The sequence below is a fragment of the Entelurus aequoreus genome, linkage group LG03 (assembly GCF_033978785.1).
Source record: "Entelurus aequoreus isolate RoL-2023_Sb linkage group LG03, RoL_Eaeq_v1.1, whole genome shotgun sequence".
Lineage (NCBI taxonomy): Eukaryota > Metazoa > Chordata > Actinopteri > Syngnathiformes > Syngnathidae > Entelurus > Entelurus aequoreus.
Window position 1 is genome coordinate 68986668 of NC_084733.1, and position 23651 is coordinate 69010318.

The following is a 23651-nucleotide window of genomic DNA, read 5'->3' on the forward strand; positions in this document are numbered from 1 at the left end:
GTCCGCTCTAAAGGCTTGACTGCTTGTTTCCTGGCCAAATGCTTGAGCCAGTGCGGTCTGCAACGGGACAAGACGCCACGTGCAACCAGGTATCGAAATATGGCATCCTCTTGATTTTACGTGAATTGGTACCCAGACGTACTTCGGTCGGTACATATATATATCGGTAGGTCGTGAGATCAAACCCCGGCTGAGTCATACCAAAGACTATAAAAATGGGACCCATTACCTCCGTGCTTGGCACTCAGCATCAAGGGTAGGAATTGGGGATTAAATCACCAAAATGATTCCCGAGCGCGGCCACCGCTGCTGCTCACTGCTCCCCTCACCTCCCAGGGGGTGGAACAAGGGGATGGGTCAAATGCAGAGAGTAATTTCACCACACATAGTGTGTGTGTGACTATCAGTGGTACTTTAACTTTAGTACCGAATTTGGTACCCATCCGTAACTGACGTGCACATGGGAGTCTGGCTGCCACATATTCATTGAAAATGTTTTCATCACCAGCAACCAAAACAGGGAAAACACATGGATCCTCTGACTTCCCATGTAAGTCAGTGCATTTTTACGACAATGTCACTAAATTCTGCTTTTGGAACTCAGCAGTCAAATGTTGACCCCTTTCAGCTCACAGCCACAAGCTTCCATCCTCCAACGAGCCAGAGTACTTATGCAAGTGGATGGGCTTACCGTACTCTGAGTGCAGCTGGGAGGACGGGGCGCTGTTGAAGAAGAAGTTTCAGCACTGCATCGACAGCTTCCTACATCGCAACTCCAGTAAAACGATCCCCTCTAAAGACTGCAAGGTCGACGTCAAAGCGGCACTCATGCTTTCTGCGCTCAGCTTCATGTTGTTAAATCTCTCTAAAAAATTGTCGCATTACTTCGTCAGGTGTTGAAACAAAGGCCAAGATTCTCTCCTCTGAAGAAGCAGCCGTCGTATATCGGAGATGAGAACCTGCAGCTGAGAGACTATCAGCTGGCTGGCCTCAACTGGTTGGCTCACTCCTGGTGCAGGTGTGTAGATGGCTGGGACTAAAGAGGTTTTAACAGAAAAAGGAGCAGTGTTTGGCTGCAACTAACGACTATTTTGATAGTTGGCTAGTCATCGACTATCTTAACGATCAGGCGACTAGTCATATTATAACATTTACACATTTTCAGTGGCTGTAATTTAGCCATCAACTTTTAAAATCAGCTTGAGATATTTTTAGGCATGTGCTTACTAACAACAAAGATGACTAATCTGTTCATAAATATGTATTTATATTGTGACTATGCTGCTCATTAGGCTGTTATAATTTTTTAAAATAACTATCTTCCTCCCACCTCCAAAAACATGCACCTGGGGATAGGTTGATTGGCAACACTAAATTGGCCCTAGTGTGTGAACGTGGGTGTGAATGTTGTCTGTCTGTCTGTGTTGGCCCTGCGATGAGGTGGCGACTTGTCCAGGGTGTACCCCGCCTTCAGCCCGAATGCAGCTGAGATAGGCTCCAGCACCCCCCGCAACCCCGAAAGGGACAAGCGGTAGAAAATGGATGGATGGATAAACTATTATATAAAACAAGTACCCGGTGTATTTTTTATGTAATAAAAAAAGGACTGTTGAAATAGCAGCAATAACAAAAAAACGATAAAACAACAAAACTAACTTGCTCAAAAAAGTAACAGTTTGTGATGACGTGTTTATAAAAGCTGCACACTGATATATTATTGACTAACTCCTGGCATTTTTAGCACTTTAATAGACTCAATGCATATAATTGTACCAGTGAATAATTGTCAACATTTTAGCTATCTAATGGATTGTATGTTTAATCTTATGATACTGGCGCACTGGTGCCTAATAGGGGTGTGGGAAAAAATCGATTCGAATTCGAATTGCGATTCTCACGTTGTGCGATTCAGAATCTATTCTCATTTTTTAAAAATCGATTTTTTAAAAATGTTTTTATTTGAAGTTTTTTTATTTTTTTTTTATTTTTGTATTTATTTTTATTTTTTTAATTAATCAATCCAACAAAACAATACACAGCAATATCATAAAAATACAATCCAATTCTAAAACCAAACCCGACCCAGCAACACTCAGAACTGCAATAAACAGAGCAATTGAGAGGAGACACAAACACGACACAGAACAAACCAAAAGTAGTAAAACAAAAATGAATATTATCAACAACAGTATATTAGTTACAATTTCAACATAGCAGTGATTAAACATCCCTCATTGACATTATCATTAGACATTTATAAAAAAAAAAAAAAAGAACAATAGTGTCACAGTGGCTTACACTTGCATCGCATCTCATAAGCTTGACAACACACTGTGTCCAATATTTTCACAAAGATAAAATAAGTCATATTTTTGGTTCATTTAATAGTTAAAACAAATTTACATTATTGAAATCAGTTGATAAAACATTGTCCTTTACAATTATGAAAGCTTTTTACAAAAATCTACTACTCTGCTTGCATGTCAGCAGACTGGGGTAGATCCTGCTGAAATCCTATGTATTGAATGAATAGAGAATTGTTTTGAATCGGGAAAAATCGTTTTTTAATCGAGAATCGTGTTGAATTGAAAAAAAAAAAAGATTTTGAATCGAATCGTGACCCCAAGAATCAATATTGAATCGAATCGTGGGACACCCAAAGATTCACAGCCCTAGTGCCTAATGTTTAGTGTATGTGCGTGTGTGTGCGATTGCGCTTATTATTGTGCCTTTCTTCATTACATTGCAAATTGACGATGCTTTAGAAAGTATTTGAATTGATTTCAACAAAAGTTTAGCTGGCACACTTTGGCGAAAATTATAGTTATATCTATTTTTCACAAGTTTCGTGAGACACTTGTTAGCAAGCTATCATGATACAAACTAACAATCTTACCTAGTTGGGATCGCATCCTCCAGATGTCTGACATTCCTCCGCTTTTAATGTTCCCGTATCACAGATATAGTGTCATGAAAACAAGATACACTTCGCAAAATGAGCATGGTGATCAGATTTTTAACAAGAATAGGCGGAAATATCCGACACTTAATGTTTTCACCCGCGATGTCGATGCGAGTGACAATGCTGATTCACGTCCTGCGGAAAATCATGCGTGACGACGTCGCGATTATGTCGACAAATGTATTTGTTGCTGGCAAATGTTATTGTCGATGAATCGTCGCACCCCAGTGTAAAGCAGGGTAACCCATTAGGACAATCCGGATGTTTTTGTCCCGATTTTCCCTTTTCAGACCAAAGACTGCACACGCCTGATTAGCCTACGCCTTATAAGATTGGCTTGTGGTCTGAGGTGTGTTGAGAGTGAGTTTGTCCCAATAAATGTCTCCAAAACGTGTCGAGCCGACCAAAACTCTTAATGTCTGTGGGGAAAGCTGGCGTCTCCCAAGTCTTCACTATTTTATTGAAAACATGGCATGCTGCATGTGACTCACTCGATGGACAGTTGTTCATCTGGCTCAGCTGGCTGGGGATGTTTCCTGTTGATTTTGGGTAAGCAATCCATTTAAATCCATTAAAAGGGACAAGCGGTAGAAAATGGATGGATGGAAAAGTTATTAAATGTTTTTTGCAATAACGAAGGACTTGAATGGCATTAAAAAGCATTAAATTCGATATCCAAAGGCATTAAAACACTTTCATACTAATTGTATGCCAATAAGTCAATTAAGTGAAAGATAAAAGAAAATGTACTTGATAACTTATCGATAAATTGCTTTGCCCGTGTGTGTTTTTTCTTCGTCCCTGGTTTTCAAAATCAATACAAGAGGTCTCACTATGTGCATTGCTCTTAGCACCTGAGCATGTTTATTTGACAGTAGAATTAAACTAACAAAGTGAAGCCTCTTGTCCGTTATCAACAATTTTCGTTTCAGTATTAATAGTTGGGACCACTAGCTAACACATAGAATACATGAATATCACCTGGCGAGTCGCAACCCACGAATGAGAAGCACCGTTAAGTAACACAAGTTAGGAGGAAAAATTTTATCACAAAGCCAAATGTCCCTGTGTGGGAATGTTTCATTTTCAAACTGAATGAGCAACATGATCCCATGAACATGGACGAATGAGCAAGTATGCCGTGATGGTATTGGCAAGAAAAAAGACAACAGAACAAACCACCCGACCCAGTTTTTCCAGTTGGAGAAAAACTGTACTTTAAGATGTTCAAAATATATTGAAATGTAATTTTTACTAACAGAGATTAAGAGTCCATATTATTTTTGTTTACTAATTTAGTATTATTAGTTATCAAACTTTCAATTGCAATGGTCAAAAATACAGCTATGCAAAATATGTTTATTGCACTTGAAAGGGTATGATTGCATTAGTGCTTAATTTAGCTACAGTTAATGTAAACTTTTGGACTATTCAAGATTATTATTGTCAAATGCTTAACATAGTATCTATACAGATAATTGTATGTTTGTGGCTATATGTAATAACAATCTGCTGTAAGACATGGGCATTAAATTGGTTTTAAGTTTCATTCAAAAATATTACATTAGATTTGCCGATACCTGCAGAAACCCTGCTATTGCACGCAGTTGTTTGAGAAAAAGTCACTTTTGCAAAATAACAAAGTAACAATGTAGCAAAAAATAAACATTTTAAATGTAAACAAAAAACACTAAAATCACGACATGGCACGCAGATATTTGTGGAAAATAACGCTGTTTGCACTGACAGACTAGAAGAGACGCTGTAGTCACATAATCGAGTCATTTGCTGGATGTATAAAAGAGAAACTACAACAAAAGTATCCGATCCCATCACAGTTGTAGTGATCCGATACCAATAACCATCTTGGTATGGATACTATCTACTGTATATGCAGATTAATACGCCCACCCTTTTGAGATCACATTTGTTCATGCTAGATTTTGGGCATGGAGTCTGGCTCCTTAGTGGGACAGAATCGTCAAGTGTGGGCTGTGCTCTGTTGATATTATCGTAGCTCACCACACGTAAAGATCAAAACTGCTCAACAACTAATTTTTTTTATTTGTGTGGGGTATGTAACAGATAAAAATCTCCAGATTTAGAATATGTCTGTACCAGCCTTAAGACACCGCGGCCATCTTCTCTTCTGCAGGTGTAATAGCGTCATCTTGGCAGACGAAATGGGACTGGGAAAGACCATCCAGACCATCTCCTTCCTGTCCTACCTGTTCCACCAGCACCAGCTGTATGGTCCCTTCCTGGTGGTGGTGCCCCTGTCCACGCTCACCTCCTGGCAGAGGGAGTTTTGCACGTGGGCCCCCGACATGAATGTAGTAGTCTACCTCGGTGACGTCATGAGTAGAAAAACGGTAGGTTGTGCGTGCAAAACATTTCTGTTCAACCTCATTTGTAACGATAATAATATAATATAAACTGTGTGCTTTACTTTTTCTTCTGCTCCTAACAGATTCGTGATTATGAGTGGGTGAACCATCAAACCAAAAGAATCCGTTTCAGTGCACTGTTAACCACATATGAAATTCTTCTCAAAGACAAGGTAACTGAGCATGGATTTTCAAACTGTAGCTCCAACTAGTGGTATGCCAAATAATCACTTTATTAATGTAATGTCTTTTATTATCCTGTATTAAAACACAGTATTACGGCTCAAACTGTGTGTAATGTTATAGTGGCCAAAATATTATCAATCAATCAATCAAATTTTACTTATATAGCCCGTAGACTTGGTAAATAAAACCTCTGCCTTGTTTTAATGAAACACTGAATTAGTAATCTTACTCTAGATTTTAATCAAATTCAATAAGTAAATCTAACCTAATTACTACCCACAACTACTCCATTTGTACTTCATAAGAATAGAATCCTAAATAACTGACAAAAAATTAATTTACATAAAATAATGTTGCGCTAAAACAAATAAACTAAATTACTAATTAATGTTTTTTAACTAAACTGTCAAAAAATACAAGTTCAAATAAAAATACAGCTTCTCACTTCGCCACAATCATATTTTTTGTGCTTAAGAAACTTCTCTATGACTTTAGCTCCAGACTTCTTCTGTTTGTTTGATTTTGTCATTACTGCCACAAGTGGTGTCAAAGTGTATTACAACTGAGTACCGCTGCGGCCCCTACGGACCACAGCCGAGAAACAGATATTTTTGGCAGCCCTCGAGGGGGCGCTGGCAGACAGACCAACACTGGGTTCTGGTCATATGGTTAAGAAACACTGGTCCAGACCATAAGGAAGTGTTTTACCATTTAACATGAAAGACTATACAGTTTAGGAAAATACAAGGAACATTGCTAACTGCTCAACGAGAGTGCTTCAATGTAAACAAAGGTGGACAGATCAATACAAATATCGACAGATCAGTATTTTTTTCCATCCATCCATTTTCTACCGCTTATTATCTCAAAATATTTTTGTTTTTATTATTGTTTATTAAAGTTAAATTAGCAAGTAGATTCTTCAAAGTTTTGAGAAAATAATACAACAGGAAATAATGCAAAATGTAACCGCATATGTCAACATTAGAAGCCTTGTAACCAGTTTTGAAATTCTCTTATAACTATGACAAAATATATATCGTTATCTCAAGAGGCTGCAATATATATCGCGATAAAGATAGGCTATATCGCCCATCCCTAGTTATGGTTTTAAGTCTGTGGTCTTTTTTATGTTTGTAACATTGACACTTCACAATGTTGTTCCCCAGGGGGTTCTTGGTAACATCAACTGGGCATTCCTGGGTGTGGATGAGGCTCACAGGCTGAAAAACGACGATTCTCTCTTGTACAAAACCTTGATGGAGTTCAGGTCCAACCACAGACTCCTCATTACGGGCACCCCGCTGCAGAACTCTCTCAAGGAGCTTTGGTCGCTGCTGCACTTCCTCATGCCAGACAAGTGTGTACTGCTTCTGCTCTTTAAAGTACCAGTAGAGTGGGAAAACAAGTTGCCCCTAAATTGAAGCTATTATCATATATATCCGATTTATGACACCAAAAGTATTCCAAAGTTTGCGAAGAAATAGATATGATCAAAATAGTATCAATCTCGTGGAGATTCCCGAGCCATTTTGAGAGATAATGAGGAAGCCAGACACGTCATCGCGGGACATAGTGGTAGGACCCGCAAATCCCTTCCCCACAAAAATGCAAATCGTGCAGACTTTGTGAGAGTTAGCAACGATTACTTTGGGCAAAATTCTGATCGAGAACCTTTTATTTTTTATTCTGAATATAAGAAAGATGAGCTCTGCTAAACAGATCAATCTGTAAGGAAACATAATAGCATCATGTAACAGTATTGCTAAGTGCTAAACAAGAAATACAAACTACAAAGAAAAAAATTATAGCTTACTGTACAATGTCTACTCCTACTTCGATGACGACTGATAGGATGTCCATATCTTTCCGTTTAGATGAACAAATATTTATGATGCACACGAAGGGTTAACAAGGAAGTCTCCCTGCAGATACTGTCTTCGGTTATGTGTTTGTCTCCATCTACGGGTATGAATAATAACCTGGAGCTGAACGCACAGAAAACTGTGGAGATGATCATGGACTTCAGGAAAGTCACAGCCCCACCATCCCCCCTCACCCTGATTGACTCTCCCACCCCCGTCCCCATTGTGGACTCCTTCCGTTTCTTGGGCACCACCATCACCCAGGACCTCAAGTGGGAGCTGACCATCAGCTCCCTCATCAAGAAGGCCCAGCAGAGGATGTACTTCCTGCGGCAGCTGAGGAAACTTAAGGTGCCGACCGAGATGCTGGTGCAGTTTTACTCAGCCATCATAGAGTCCATCCTGACCTCCTCCATCACAGTGTGGTTCCCCGGCGCCACAGTCCAGGATAAGAATAGACTGCAACGCATCGTACGTGCTGCGGAGAAGGTGATTGGCTGCAAGCTCCCCTCCCTCCAGGACTTGTTCTCCTCCAGGACCAGGAGGCGTGTGGGTCGGATCACAGCTGACTCTTCTCACCCTGGACACACACTATTCTCCCCTCTCCCCTCAGGCAGGAGACTACGCTCCACCCAGACCCACACCTCCCGCCACCTGAACAGTTTTTTCCCCTCGGCCATCAGGCAAATGAACAATAACTCCTAACAGCAGCTCCTTGAATTCCTTGAATCCCTTCTAAGTCTATCTGATAGCTCAGTCACAGCTCTTTTTATACCAAATATGTGTTATATGTGTTTTATGTCACACGTTTGCACCAAGAAAAATTCCTAGTTTGTGAACCCGTTCTCAAACAATGGCAATAAAACTATTCTGATTCTGATTCTGAATTGAATGTCACAGATGAACAGCTTCTGCATTCAAGGCTAAATCCTCCTATTATCCAGATGAGTGGAATGTTTCATAATCTAGAATATTCAAAATAGCCCGCTGAGTTTGTGGCATTTTGTGATATTTAAACTGTGTTTTTACATACCGTACTTTGGATACAGTTTAATAGATACAATGAAACACACGTAAGCCTAAAAATTCAACTTGTTTTTCCAATCTATTAGTACTATAATATCCTCTCGACAAGGATGCATAGTTTAAATCTATTTCGTTCCACTCAGGTTCCACTCGTGGGAGGACTTTGAAGATGATCACGGCAAAGGACGTGAGAACGGCTACCAGAGTCTTCACAAAGTCCTCGAGCCCTTCCTCCTCAGACGTGTTAAAAAAGATGTGGAGAAGTCACTTCCTGCCAAGGTGGAACAGATTCTTCGCGTGGACATGTCGGCACAGCAGAAACAATTTTACAAGTAGGATTAGCGATTTCATAGGGTAACAATACAAAAGCTATATTTCCTTTTTTCACTAATTTGTGCCGTAACTTTTACAGGTGGATTTTAACACGTAACTACAAAGCTCTTTCCAAAGGAACCCGAGGCAGCTCCTCAGGCTTTCTGAACATTGTTATGGAGCTGAAAAAATGCTGCAACCACGGCTTCCTCATCAAGCAACCTGAAGAAGGAGAGCCTGAAACACAACAGGAACACCTGCAAGTAGGTTTCATCTAGTGAGACCTTTTTAAGCTCCAGGCATCACCACGGGCAACAATGGTTGCACACTGCTCTCCGTCACACTGCTTTGTGTGTCTCAGAGTCTGGTGCGGGGCAGCGGGAAGCTGGTGCTGCTGGACAAGCTGCTGACCCGACTCCGAGAGAGAGGCAACAGAGTGCTGATCTTTTCGCAGATGGTCAGAATGTTAGACATTTTAGCTGAATACCTGGCCAAGAAACGCTATCCATTCCAGGTAGGACATTTGAGCCTTGTAGCCACTGTTCATTGACCTTCCAAGTTACATAACATTGTGAAAATGTATTACAGGTAATATTTTAAAATTAACTGTCATACACGTGTAAAGAGAAATCAGAATCAGAAATACTTTAATAATCCCTGAGGGGAAATTAACATTTTCAGCACAATCCCATTCAAGTTAAAAAGTTAAAGTTAAAGTACCACTGATAGTCACACACACACTAGGTGTGGTGAAATTACTCCCTGCATTTGACCCATCTCCTTGTTCCAACCGGTTGGGAGGTCAGGGGAGCAGTGAGCAGCAGCTGTGGCCGCGCTCGGGAATAATTTTGTTGATTTTGAAGTTGATCAATGTACAATAAAACAAAATGAGCTCAAATTAAGTAAAACTGCTCTCTCCTTTAAAGACGCATGTCTGTCGGCCGGCAGCATTAGTGGCGGCCAGTGCACGCTGTTACTTTTACTAGTAACGAGTAATCTAATTAATTACTTAAATGTACGTTACAACGCCGTTTTGTTTGATGTAATGTGGCAGGCTACTTTTAATGTGGTTTTATGTCAACATGACAGCGTCCGAAGCACAGCAAGTTCAATGCACAAAATATCTAATATCTATTTCTAATTAAAACAACAACCAACACCGCACTAAAATGAACGTGATATCCAATAGAAGCAGGCAACATCACACAGCACATAGCATGTAAGTACACACAAACTACTACTACATGGGAATAATAAACAACAAATAGATGATTGAAGTGACAAGTTTGCAATCCTACAATACTCCGTTTGTGTGCAAACGGGGTATACTGGCTTTTGTCAGAACAAATCTAGAGGTACTGTTTGTCAAATCTACCTTTAGTTTGAGTCTTTCTTACCTCCACGTGTGCACAAACTACAGTTAAATCAACATTTTAAAAACTGATGATTATGAATAGGTTATCAAAAGAAGCAGGAGGTTATCAGTATTGGCTGGAAAAAAGTGCATGCCTAGAAAATAAATGTTATGACAGCTGATTATGGACGGCGTGGCGAAGTTGGTAGAGCGGCCGTGCCAGCAATCGGAGTGTTTCTGGTTACTGGGGTTCAATCCCCACCTTCTACCATCCTAGTCACGTCCGTTGTGTCCTTGGGCAAGACACTTCACCCTTGCTCCTGATGGCTGCTGGTTAGCGCCTTGCATGGCAGCTCCCGCCATCAGTGTGTGAATGTGTGTGTGAATGGGTGAATGTGGAAATACTGTCAAAGCGCTTTGAGTACCTTTAAGGTAGAAAAGCGCTATACAAGTATAACCCATTTATTTATTTATCATTATTATATATACAGTAGTATTAGCAATTTATGAAAGTAAAGCATGATTACGGCTGATTTTATATTGTATCTTCAGTTTTAATAAAGACAATGTATACCATATTTTCCAAACTATTAGGCGCACTTAAAATACTATAATTTTCTCAAAATTTGACAGTACGCCTTATAACCCGGTGCGCCTAATGTACGGAATAATTCTGGTTGTGCTTAACGACATAGAAGCTATATTATTTGGTGCATGGTTTAATGATAAGTGTGACCAGTAAATGGCAGTCACACATAAAAGATATGTGTAGACTGCAAGATGACACAAGTAAACAACACCAAAACTTTAAATGTTCCTTTAAGAATAAAGAACATTACACATGGCGCACAAAAATCCGTCAAGATGTTTTAGTACGACTTTGGTAAGCTAAGAAACCGCACAGCTTGATGGATTGTCGGAGCATTAATGTTACCATAGTCAGGCGTACTGTGCTTCAACATACGGGTGTTGTTATGGTGTGTGTATAAGGATTGCAAAATGGCACCTATTAGCAGAACTATTACCTGGCGTTTTGTTTTGCTAAATTAATCAAAATCAACTTTTCTTACCTTCTGGTACCTGCTGATGTGTATTTGGGATCTGCATAAGTCCAGAAAATGTGCGTGCGTCTGCCATTGTAGTTTGTGCCGACACCGTAGTCATTAAGCTTCTTCTTTTTCTCTATCTTCTTGTTATGGGACATTCATCCTCCGCTGTTGCCATTTCCAATATAAAGTAGCGTAAAGTTCTAATTTAAATCTCGCTATGGAAGCGCTAAAAACTACCGGTGTAGTGGGTTTTTTTTATTTTTTTTTTTTATTTTTTTTTTTTATTTTTATTTCAAACAACATTTAAAAAAAAAACACAAGATACACTTACCATTAGTGCATCAACCCAAGAAAACCCTCCCTCCCCCATTCACACTCATCCACACTCATTTACACAAAAGGAGCTGTCTCTTTCTGTTATTAAAAAAACAACAACTTCTGGTTCCTACAGTATAGAACAATACAGTCTGCAAGGGATACAGTCATTCGAGCACACATGATTGTGTGTGGTGCTGGTCCACTAACATTTTCACTAATCACTATTTTTTATGTAATTGTTTTTAAATTTGTTTTACTTTCAAACAAAACAAACAAAGGACCTTAACTTCACCAGACCGGGTTGTCAATAAAATCAGATTGTTCAAAAGGGTTCTTAAAACCAGGTCCAGTTCAGATTACGTCCAGATCGGGCTCAGCAACACACACCTTCACCCATGTACACCAAAAACCAGGGATCACAACAGGTTGCATACAGTCCACAAACAAAAATACATTTTCAAATTAAGCACCCATGTACAGTCCACATCACATCCAAGTCGAAGTCAGCAACACATACCTTCATTTATGTACACTTAAAATAGGGAATACAACAACAGATTGCATATCATATATAAACAAAATTACATTTTCAAAATAAGCCTTTGAGGACTTCCCATCTTTTTTTATGTTTTTTGGCATCATTATCGTTTTCAACCATATAATTTTCTAAAGTTAAAAAATACTGAATAAATGTTTTAAAGAAAGAAATACTAAGTGAATATCTGTTTTTTGCCTTAAAAATAAACCTTTTACCGAGTACTATAATTAAATTGACTAAATCATGATTGTCAATGAACTCTCCTAAAATAACAGAAACCACATCAAGCTTCATAAACAAACCAATCTTTAAACACATTTTTTCAACTTCCACCCAAAATGAAGACACAATATGACAATACCAAAACAAATGTAAGGTGGATTCAGGCTCCTGACAACAAAATCGGCAATCATCTGACTCTGTCATATTCCATATTTTTAACATTTTTCCCGTGGGTAGGAAGTTATAAATAGTTTTAATTTGAAAATAACGATTTTGCACATCGATAGTGGTTTTGTAGATTAATTTGAATATTGCATCCCACGGCAACGGGCAGTCAAAAAAGTCCTCCCATTTTCCATATGTGTTGTATGGGGCAGCCTTCAAAGATTTCTTTATTAAATAAAACTTATATATTTTTCTATTTATTTTAGTTCCTTTTTGCCAACTAGAATTTCTTATTAAGGGCTTACAAACTAATAATTTAGTAGTTCCATAATTAATTTGTTTCCATCTTTTCCCAATGACTCCAGTTAGTTGATTAAATGAAAAGCTTGAACAAGCATCACCATACATAGTTGTAAATTCATCATATTTCATAATTTTTCCATTCTCATTGATAATGTCATTGACAAAAATGATTCCTCTTTCAAACATATTTTTCCAAAAGAAAGGCTTTCCATCTATTACAATATTATAGTTCATCCATATTATTTGCTGCAAAATATCATCTCTTTTTTCTGGTACATAAAATTGAAAACACCACCATGAGTGGATTGTTTCCTTTATGAACCCCGCCATGTTTCCCAGCAGACTCTCTACATAAGGAAAATGGGAGGGGATCACTTGTAAAAAAGGATACAATTTCTTTTGATACAATACATGTTTTCTGTCCAACAGGACACTTGTGTACCACTCAGTGTTTAAATACATCTTTGGAACAATTGATGCTTTTAAAGACAGACACATAGCTTCAAGGTTGAGAAGTTTCAAGCCCCCATATTCATATTCATTGTACAAAACCTTTCTTTTAATCCTTTCTGGTTTGCCGTCCCAGACAAAATCGAAGACCCTCCGCTCATAAATATTAAAAAAGTTTTGTGATGGAGCTGGTAATGACAAAAACAAATAAATAAATTGAGGAATAATTAACGAGTTGACAATAGATATTTTACCATACAAGGTTAAGGATTTCCCTTTCCATAATTGCATAATTTTATCCAGCTTTCTTAGTCGATTATCATAATTTACTGAGCCTAGATCTTCCAGGTCCTCTGGGACAACAACACCAAGTATGTTAACTGGTCCATCTGTCCACAAAACAGGCACTTTGCATTCCATTCGAAAGGACGTTCCCTTTAGATTTCCGATCCTTAATATTTTACATTTATCATAATTTAGCTTAAGCCCAGATTGCTGTGAAAATATGTCCAAAAGATCAAGAAGGTTTTGCAGACAATGAGGATTGGGGCTTATAAAGAAGCTTGTATCGTCTGCATACATTGTTATTTTACTTTCAATATTATTATTACTGAGCCCTTCAATATTTTTATTCAATCTAACTTTAATCGCCAATATTTCCATAGCAATAATAAATAAGTATGGAGACAAAGGGCACCCTTGTTTTAGACCTCTTAATAGAGGTATTGTCCCAGAGATGTATCCATTATTGATAATTCTACAATTAGTTTTATTATATAGCGTCTTGATCCAGTGTAATACGGAGTTGCCAAAATTGAAAAAAACTAAGCTTTTACAAATAAAATCCAAGCTAATTTTGTCAAAAGCCTTCTCCAGGTCGGCTACAAAAATTAATCCTCTTTTATTTTCCATATTATAATTCTCTATAATTTCTAATAACTGTGTAATATTGTTTCCTATATTTCTTCCTTGTAGGAAGCCTGATTGATCTTGGTGAATAATATTTGACAAAACAGACTTAAGTCGTGTAGCCAAACATTTTGCCAGGATTTTAGCATCATAACACTGCAGTGTTATTGGTCTCCAATTTTTTAGATGAACTGGGTCTTTATACTGACCATTTATTTCCTGTTTCAATAATAAGGAAATAAGACCTTCTGTTTGAGTGTTGGACAAAAAACCTGTCTCATATGAGTAATTAAAACTAGAAAGTAATGGTTTCTTAAGATCTTCATAAAATACTTGATAAACCTCAATAGGTATTCCATCTAATCCTGGGGTTTTCCCTGGATGAAAAGATTTAACAGCTTCCACAAGTTCTTCCTCTCTAATGAGGCCTTCACATGAATGGCTTTCTTCCGAATTCAATTTTCTTTCATAATTTTCTGGAAAAAAAGTTGTAGTTTCAGGAGGGATTACTGGATTAGAAAAAATGTTTTTAAAGTAATTTTCCATTTCTTTCAACAATGTGGTGTGTGTATCCAATACCTTTCCATTTGTTTTAATAAGCTTGGAAATGTTCTTTTTAGAACGATTTTTTGTTTGGATATTTAAAAAGAATTTTGAACACTTCTCACCTTTTTTCATCCAGATTGCTCTGTTGCAGTCATAACTTTTCAATAATTGTTTTTCAACTAAATCTGCTAACTCCTCTTGTTTGGCTGTAAAGGTATTCAGTTGCTCACTAGTTAGATTATCATTACTGTCAATGTTTTTTTGTAAATCCTCAATTTCTTTCTTTAATTCCTGTTCTGCCGCTTTAATTTTTTTTTTTTTCCATGAAGAGTATGCAATGGCATATCCTCTAAAACAACATTTGAAGGCTTCCCAGACTATTTGGGGATTTGAAGATCCTACATTATTTAAAAAAAAATCAGTAATAAATTGCTTTGTTTTTTCGATAAATTCATCATCCTGTAGATGCATTTGATTAAACTTCCAATATCCGGGCCCACGTGTATTATCTTCAATTGCAATATTTATTCCTATACAATTATGATCAGAACGCAACTTATCATCGATTGCTATTGCAGTCACTTTGTTTAGCAATGAAAATGATATCAAAAAATAGTCAATACGACTTGCCTGGTTTTGTCTTCTCCATGTATACCGTACTAACCTAGGGTTTTTGAATCTCCAGATATCAATTAAATCAAATGCATCCATAACATTTTGAATCTTTTGTAAAGATTGAGGATGATAATCCATTGAAAAATTCCCTTTTCGGTCCAGAACTTTATCCAGAGCAACGTTAAAGTCCCCCACAATAATAATTTCCCCTTGTTGTTCTTGCAACATGTCACTTATTTCTTCAAAAAAGGAAGGTTCATCAACATTTGGCCCATACAGATTCAAAACACACATCTTTTGACCTTGAATAATCATATTTAATATTAGCCAACGTCCTTGTGAGTCTTTTTCCATAGAGTTAAATTGAAAATAAAAGTTTTTTTTAATCAAAATCATAACACCTTTTGAATTTCTGTAACCATGTGAAAAGAAAATTGGACCACCCCATTCTTTTCTCCATTTTTCTTCATCTAAATGTGTTGAATGCGTTTCTTGAAGACAAAAAAGATCTTGTTTTTTTTCATTCAGCCACATAAATATAAGTTTTCTTTTTCTGTTGTCTGCAAGACCATTGCAATTATAACTAATTATTCCAACTTCATTATCGTTCCTATAAATCATATAATCTGAGTAAATTCATTGTATATTTTATTGATTCTCTTAATACCATAAGTTTCATAGACATGAAAATCTTGTAACTAAAAACTGCAGCATCACTTGCTATTTCCAAGGAAACCAATATCCCCTCTAATAAACCCACAGACATACCATTCACACCACAGCACCCAAGACAAACAAACATATAACCCCCAAAATATATAATTCGCTGACCGTTTGCCAACATCTAACTACATTGTCCAGTCCCAGAATAAACTAAAAAGCTCCACAAACAAAATGTCAAAACATATCCGTCAAGTCGTTACCATGGTGATGTCGCGATGACGCAATCACTGCGCGACATTGTTATTGTTCCTCACATGCTTCTGTACAGCTCACCGTTAATGTACAGTTTATCCACAACAAGACGAGCTTGTTGTCCTTTTTGCCTAAATGACTTCATAATTGGAATCAACTTACGTCGTTTCTCCACCACCTCAATTGGATATTGGCTGGTCATGAAGAATTTAGTACCTTTCAGTCTTCTGGAGACAGCAAGCATTTCGTCTTTGCATTTGGAGTTAGTAAACTTTACAAGCATAGGTCTCGGTATAGCATCCTCCTTGCGTCTGCCAATCCTGTGTGCTCGCTCCATCTGGATCCTCTTAACTTCTTCCTCCGGGATGCCGAGTTGCTCCTGCAGAAAGGCTCTGACGAGGTTTTCCGCAATGCCGTAAGTTTCTCCTCCATCTTCGCTAATTCCCATGATTAGCAGGTTGTCCCGCATGCTCCTGCAGCGGAGTTCCAACAAGTCTGCCTTTAATTTCTCGTTCTCCGTTGTCAGTCTTGTAGTTTCGAGTTTCAGGCTTGTTAACTCAACTTTTAGCGTTGTCTGTTCCTTTTTTATCTCCACCATTTCAGCGTGATTGTGCTCGACTGATTTTTTCAGCTCTGAAACGTCAGTTTTTAGTTCATCCAAAATGTCCAATTTTCCAAGTTTTTCAACCATGGCTTGCAACATTTTTCGATCGTCCGGAGTAAACGTTGCTTTTTCATCCAAATCACTGGAGGACAATTGATCACGGCCACGTTTTGACTCCTTTGATCCGCGTTGTGGCATGTTTGCAGGTGAACAATGAGTCACTCGGCGTTCGAGGCACCTTATCTTCCGCCAAATCACCCTCGTGAGGAGTATATATCTCACCAATTGCAGAGAGGTGGATATATACAACGAAAACGACTTAAATTATTGTATCACTGGAGCGTTTATGCCATTATTAACCTTACATACTGGGACTTGTGTAGAGACGGTCTCAACTCACGTTGCTCACGGCAGCCATCTTTTCCGGTGTAGTGGGTTTACATAATTCACCCATGGAACTTTAGTTATTAAGAGTTCCAGTCTTACACATTTCCGGCGTTGTTGTTGCATGAGTGAGCCATGGATGAGGAGATGCTGTTATATATGTTATTGATTTAAGTGAAGTCTAAATGTCATTAAAACAGTCAGCTCCATCTTTTGACACTTACTCGACTCCCGTCCTTGCACGCTAGACTCTGTCGAAGGTGAGCCATGTAAAGAAGTCCCCCCACAAAACGGCGCATCCTGAAGGGATGGTCAGAAGGCGACTTGAAGATAGTCTGTAAAACATCATCTATGCAACATTTTGACCAAAGAACCACCATTACATGTTATGTAGACCACAAGAAAATGTTTTAAATTGAGAAAAAAAATCACAATAGGACCCCTTTAATGCGCCTTAACCTGGTGCGCTTTTTGTATGAAAATAGACCTGAATAGACCCGCATCTTGGCAGTGCACTTATAATCCGGTGCGCCCTATAGTCCGGAAAATACGGTAATTGTCCGGGCTGTTTTGGACAGTTGTCTTCATTGCTGACTAAGTTTTGGGTGTTACGGCTAATGTGTTAATTCCGATGGAAGATCATATATCAGGTTGTTGCACACATACTCGGCCAGGCAGAGAGTTCATGCGGTTATTTATATCGGCAAATTGTTTTATACTCCTGCAGGTCGCTCGGCTGTGTCCATTTCAGTACTTGTTGTGATCGACTTGTCGATAGTTGTACTGTAAATGCTGGGCAGCCATGAGAAATTCAAAGGTGGATGATTCTTTTTTCTCTTCTCCCTGTAGCGCCTGGACGGGTCCATTAAAGGAGAAATTAGGAAGCAAGCACTTGATCACTTTAATGCTGAAGGCTCAGAGGTATGTATAAGACTTGATGTAGATTTAAAAAAGAGCTGCACTTTTTTGTATTTGTTTTTTGCCAATCAATCACCATCCTTGTGGTAGACAAGCACACATTTTTATTTTTTTATGCATTGTAATTTGTAATACTTGGCAAGTACGAGGTGGCTAACAATGCAGCTAATGGAAGTAATCCATTACGCCCACAAAGCCCTGTAAAAAAACATCCAAAAACCGCCAACAATACTCTATTTGCATCTTGTAACCTGAGTATAAACCAAGTATTAGCGATACTGTTCATATAAGAGCTAACACAGACAAACTATTAGGTAACAAGCTTATGCTGGTAGATTTACATATTGAGCCAATGTTGCTGCATTGCCTTTTGAGTTGGTAAAAGTTATTTCTACAATATAAATCATGCCTCTCAACTGGATAGTGGTAGGTTGTGGTCATAAACCGATAAGTTTGTAAACTTTGACATTCAACTTAGACCTGGAGATGGCGAGAAAGACACAAAAAGAATCCCAGTTAGAGCAGACAGTAAGTGGTTGTTTTATTATGTTAGTAGTTTGTATTCCTTGTTTAGCACTTAGCAATAGTGCTACTTGCTGGATCTGCTTATCACTCAGCTTTTAAAGGCCTACTGAAATGAATTTTTTTTATTTAAACGGGAATAGCAGATCCATTCTATGTGTCATACTTGATCATTTCGCGATATTGCCATAATTTTGCTGAAAGGATTTAGTAGAGAAAATCGACGATAAAGTTCGCAACTTTTGCTCGCTGATAAAAAAAAGCCTTGCCTGTACCGGAAGTAGCGTGACGTCACAAGCGGTAGTGCTGCTCACAATTCCCCGTTGTTTACAATGGAGCGAGAGATAGATTCGGACTGAGAAAGTGACGATTACCCCATTAATTTGAGCGAGGATGAAAGATTCGTAGATGAGGAACGTTACAGTGAAGGACTTGAGAGGCAGTGATGGACGTATCTTTTTTCGCTCTGACCGTAACTTAGGTACAAGCTGGCTCATTGGATTCCACACTCTCTCCTTTTTCTATTGTGTATCACAGATTTGTATTTTAAACCATCTCAGATACTATATCCTTTCGAAAATGAGTCGAGAACGCGAAATGGACATTCACAGTGACTGAACATGTAAATACACGATTAATAATTCAGCTTTGCGAAGCTAAAAAAATAGAAGCTAACCTAGCTACGTAGCCAACGTGATAGCAGCAGTCTCAAATGCAGATAGAAACTAAATTTTAAAAAAACCTGACTGGATGGATAGACAGAAGATCAATAATACTATTAAACCATGAACATGTAAATACACGATTAATAATATTCCTCTTGGCCAAGCTAATAAAACAGAAGCTAACCTAGCTGCGTAGCCAACGCGATAGCATAGCAGTCTCAAATGCAGATAGAAACTAAATAAAAAAAAACCCTGACTGGATGGATAGACAGAAGATCAATAATACTATTAAACCATGAACATGTAAATACACGATTAATAATATTCCGCTTGGCGAAGCTTAAAAAACAGAAGCTAACCTAGCTGCGTAGCCAACGCGATAGCATAGCAGTCTCAAATGCAGATAGAAACTAAATAAAAAAAAACCCTGACTGGATGGATAGACAGAAGATCAATAATACTATTAAACCATGAACATGTAAATACGCGATTAATAATATTCCGCTTGGCGAAGCTAAAAAAACAGAAGCTAACCTAGCTGCGTAGCTAACTTAGATGCGGCGGCGGGCGTTGTACGCTTTTGACGACACCCCGGCCGCCATCAGAGTCGGCAAGAAACATATATTTCCCCAAAGTTACGTACATCACATGCACATATCGACACGCACGTACGGGCAAGCGATCAAATGTTTGGAATCCAAAGCTAGACTCACCGTAGTGCGTCTGCTATCCTGCTCAAAACACAACACAACCTCCTGGTGTTGGTGTTGCTGTAGTCCGCCGCTCCACCGATCGCACCTACAACTTTCTTATTTGAAGTCTCCATTGTCCATTAAACAAATTGCTCAATCGCTTTATTAACAAGCGGTAACTGGTTGTAGTTCAAAAAGTAACGCACACACATACACGAGCTGCTGTTAGCCAAAAGTCACGCTCACACACACTCAAGTTCTCCGCCAACTCACTCGCGCATGTGCGTTCCCCAAACCCTTAAAGACACAGTACACTAATGCAAATATCACAGATATTACAGTATTGTACTTAGCCGCTAAGACACCGATCGATCCCACCTACAACGTTCTTCTTTGCAGTCTCCATTGTTCATTAAACAAATTGCAAAAGATTCACCAACACAGATGTCCAGAATACTGTGGAATTTTGTCGAAGAAAACAAAAGGCTTTTCTATCGGGTCCGATGGGGTCCAACCACTTCCGTTGCTTTTGTGACGTCACGCGCATAAATCATATCCAAAGGAGTTTTTCAACCGGAAGTGTGGCGGGAATCTTAAAATTGCAAGAAAAAAAATCGGTCTAAGCCTGGGCCCCTGGAGAGGGGGTCCAGACTGAGGCCAAGGGAAAAAACAACTCATAGCCATAGCACACATCCCTCTTACATGTGTGTAAGAGGGAAACGTCAAACCTCAAAGAACACAAAGGACATAAAAGACATTAAAAAAGCAGAGCTGATGCAACCAGCCACTTCTACACACAGCTATGAATAAAAAGTAAAAGAAACGTATACACTGTGGTGGCCTCTGCGGTGTTCCACGCCATCGTCTGCTGGGGTGGAGGGAGCATGGCCAGAGACAGGAGCAGACCCAACACAGCAACCAAGAAAGCTGACTCCACCCTTGGCCGCCCACCAACTCTCGGCCAGTGTCCAGTCCGCATGGATGAGCGAGGATGCGTCTGAGACCGAGGTGTCCGATACCTGCTCATTCAGCCAAGACACTGTGAAGCCTGTCCGTCCCGGCGCTCAGTGCTAGCTCCGCAGCCCTGTCTCTTCATCCGCACCAGTCTCTCCAAACAGACTCTGGCGTGGCAGAGACCCAGCAGCTGGTCTCCATGGCCAAAAGGCTCCCGGGAGGCAGATCCAGAAGTCCACAAAAAAGCACCGGAGAAGTCATGAAAGTGGCACCCCTTGTCACACAGTCCCAAAGGGTCCCGAACCAAAAGGCAAAAATAAATATATATATATATATATATATGTATATATATATGTATATATATATGTATATATATATATATATATATATATATATATACATATATATATATATATATATATATATACATATATATATATATATATATATATATTAGGGGTGTAACGGTACATAAAAATGTTGGTTCGGTACGTACCTCGGTTTAGAGGTCATGGTTCGTTTCATTTTCGGTACAGTAAGAAAACAACAAAATATACAGTTTTTGGTTATTTATTTACCAAATTTGTAAACAATGGCATAACATACATATACACACAGGGTCCATTGCCAGGGTTAATGTGGTCAACATATATAAAATAAAAACTAAATAAGATAAGGCTCAGAATAGTTTCTTAACAAAACCTTTCTACATATAAAGTGCTTTTTTTGATTGATTGATTGAAACTTTTATTAGTAGATTGCACAGTACAGTACATATTCTGTACAATTGACCACTAAATGGTAACACCCGAATAAGTTTTTCAACTTGTTTAAGTCGGGGTCCACGTTAATCAACATTAAACTGCCTCAAGTTGTTGTTCAGATTAAATAAAATGACAAAACTTTTCTTCTACATATAAAAAATGCAACATTAAACAGTTTCAAGTCAACTGAGCCTCAGATTAACTTTTCTTTTCCACCCCCAGTCTGGCTAATTTGGCAGTAAGAGGATATATGGGCTCATTGTTCTTCCACCATAGAAGTGGGTCAAAATCTAGTTCTTCATACAATTTGGACTTAAATCTGCTGCTATAAAAACATTTGTTATTGCTTTAGCCCTGCCTGACTCGCCGAGGAGAGGCTGCTTGAATGCGGTGGTGACGCTTCAAATGGTTTAGCATGTTTGACGTGTTGTCAGAAGCATACCTGCTGCTGCTGAACAATGTCAGCAAACCTCCGTCCTCCATTGTTGTATCGCACCGAAGTGTTCCCAAACGGGAGATCTTAACAAGGCAGGAGGGTCTTCCAGCTCTGGCTTTTACATGTTGTCGTAGCCCGGTCGCTGCTAGCATGCCGTGTGTTGTGCCTCGGTGTGCATTGTTAACACAACGTGCGGTACGCTACTTAATATGTCCGTGTGGAAACTCGTTCGGTACACCTCCGAACCGAACCGAAACCCCTGTACCGAAACGGTTCAATACAAATACACGTACCGTTACACCCCTAATATATATATATATATATATATATATATATATATATATATATATATATATATATATATATATATATATATATATATATATATAATAACTAGAGATGTCCGATAATATCGGCCTGCCGATATTATCCGGCGATAAATGCTTTAAAATGTAATATCGGAAATTATCAGTATCGGTTTTTGTATTATCAGTATCGGTTTTTTTGTATTAAATCAACATAAAAAACACAAGATACACTTACAGTTAATGCACCAACCCAAAAAACCTCCCTCCCCCATTTACACTCATTCACACAAAAGGGTTGTTTCTTTCTGTTATTAATATTCTGGTTCCTACATTATATATCAATATATATCAATACAGTCTGCAGGGATACAGTCCGTGAGCACACATAATTGTGCGTGCTGCTGGTCCACTAATAGTACTAACCTTTAACAGTTAATTTTACTCATTTTCATTAATTACTAGTTTCTATGTAACTGTTTTTATATTGTTTTACTTTCTTTTTTATTCAATAATTTTTTTTAAATTTATTTATCTTTATTTTATTTTATTACTTTTTTTAAAAAGGACCTTATCTTCACCATACCTGGTTGTCCAAATTTGGCATAATTATGTGTTAATTCCACGACTGTATATATCGGTATCGGTTGATATCAGTATCGGTTATTAAGAGTTGGACAATATCGGAATATCGGAATATCGGATATCGGCAAAAAGCCATTATCGGACCTCCCTAATAATAACACATGAAAACATAGAGGGAACACAAAAGGATGACACAAGAGCACAGAGCTCCTGCCAACAGCAGCCACTACAGCGGCGCCATCTTGGGAAAAAAAATAAAATAAAAATTGGCGTTCACTAACCGATTTTATAATCGTCCATGTCCGAATTGCGATGCATCTAAAAATCGATTATTTTCCCCACCTCTAGTTGTAACTGTTGAAGGAAATAGTGAATGTTGTGATGCGTCTCTGAACGTCGGTGAAATTAATTGCTTAAAATGAGCAAAATACATAAATATGAAATGTTGCTATGAATGGGCCTAATACTACATTACATACATACTTACAGCATGTATAAAACGTTGATAGAGGTTTTCTGTTGTTTTTAGACCGCTATATAGGCGGAATAGAGCAAAACCCATTAGCTCCATTGTTAGCCGACTTTTGCTAGCAATTGTTTTGCAAGTTGGAATGCATAAAAAAACGTGTGTTTTTGTTTCACATAAAGATTGTGAATGATAAACAAAATACATTTAAGTTTATTTAATATAAGTACTTCC

The 23651-nt window shown here is 38.4% G+C and overlaps 1 protein-coding gene across 4 annotated transcripts in view; it reads left to right on the forward strand.

The window, feature by feature from the left end:
• chd2 (chromodomain helicase DNA binding protein 2) overlaps positions 1-23651 on the forward strand; it is a 66383-nt gene that overhangs the window by 15802 nt on the left and 26930 nt on the right. For all 4 annotated transcript variants that reach the window (XM_062042562.1, XM_062042563.1, XM_062042561.1 and 1 more), the window contains exons 10-19: positions 509-550; positions 629-807; positions 894-1018; positions 5118-5334; positions 5433-5522; positions 6705-6895; positions 8570-8758; positions 8839-9001; positions 9100-9252; positions 17960-18031. In XM_062042562.1, the coding sequence (XP_061898546.1) occupies positions 509-550; positions 629-807; positions 894-1018; positions 5118-5334; positions 5433-5522; positions 6705-6895; positions 8570-8758; positions 8839-9001; positions 9100-9252; positions 17960-18031 (1421 nt within the window). The remainder of the gene's footprint in view (positions 1-508; positions 551-628; positions 808-893; positions 1019-5117; positions 5335-5432; positions 5523-6704; positions 6896-8569; positions 8759-8838; positions 9002-9099; positions 9253-17959; positions 18032-23651) is intronic.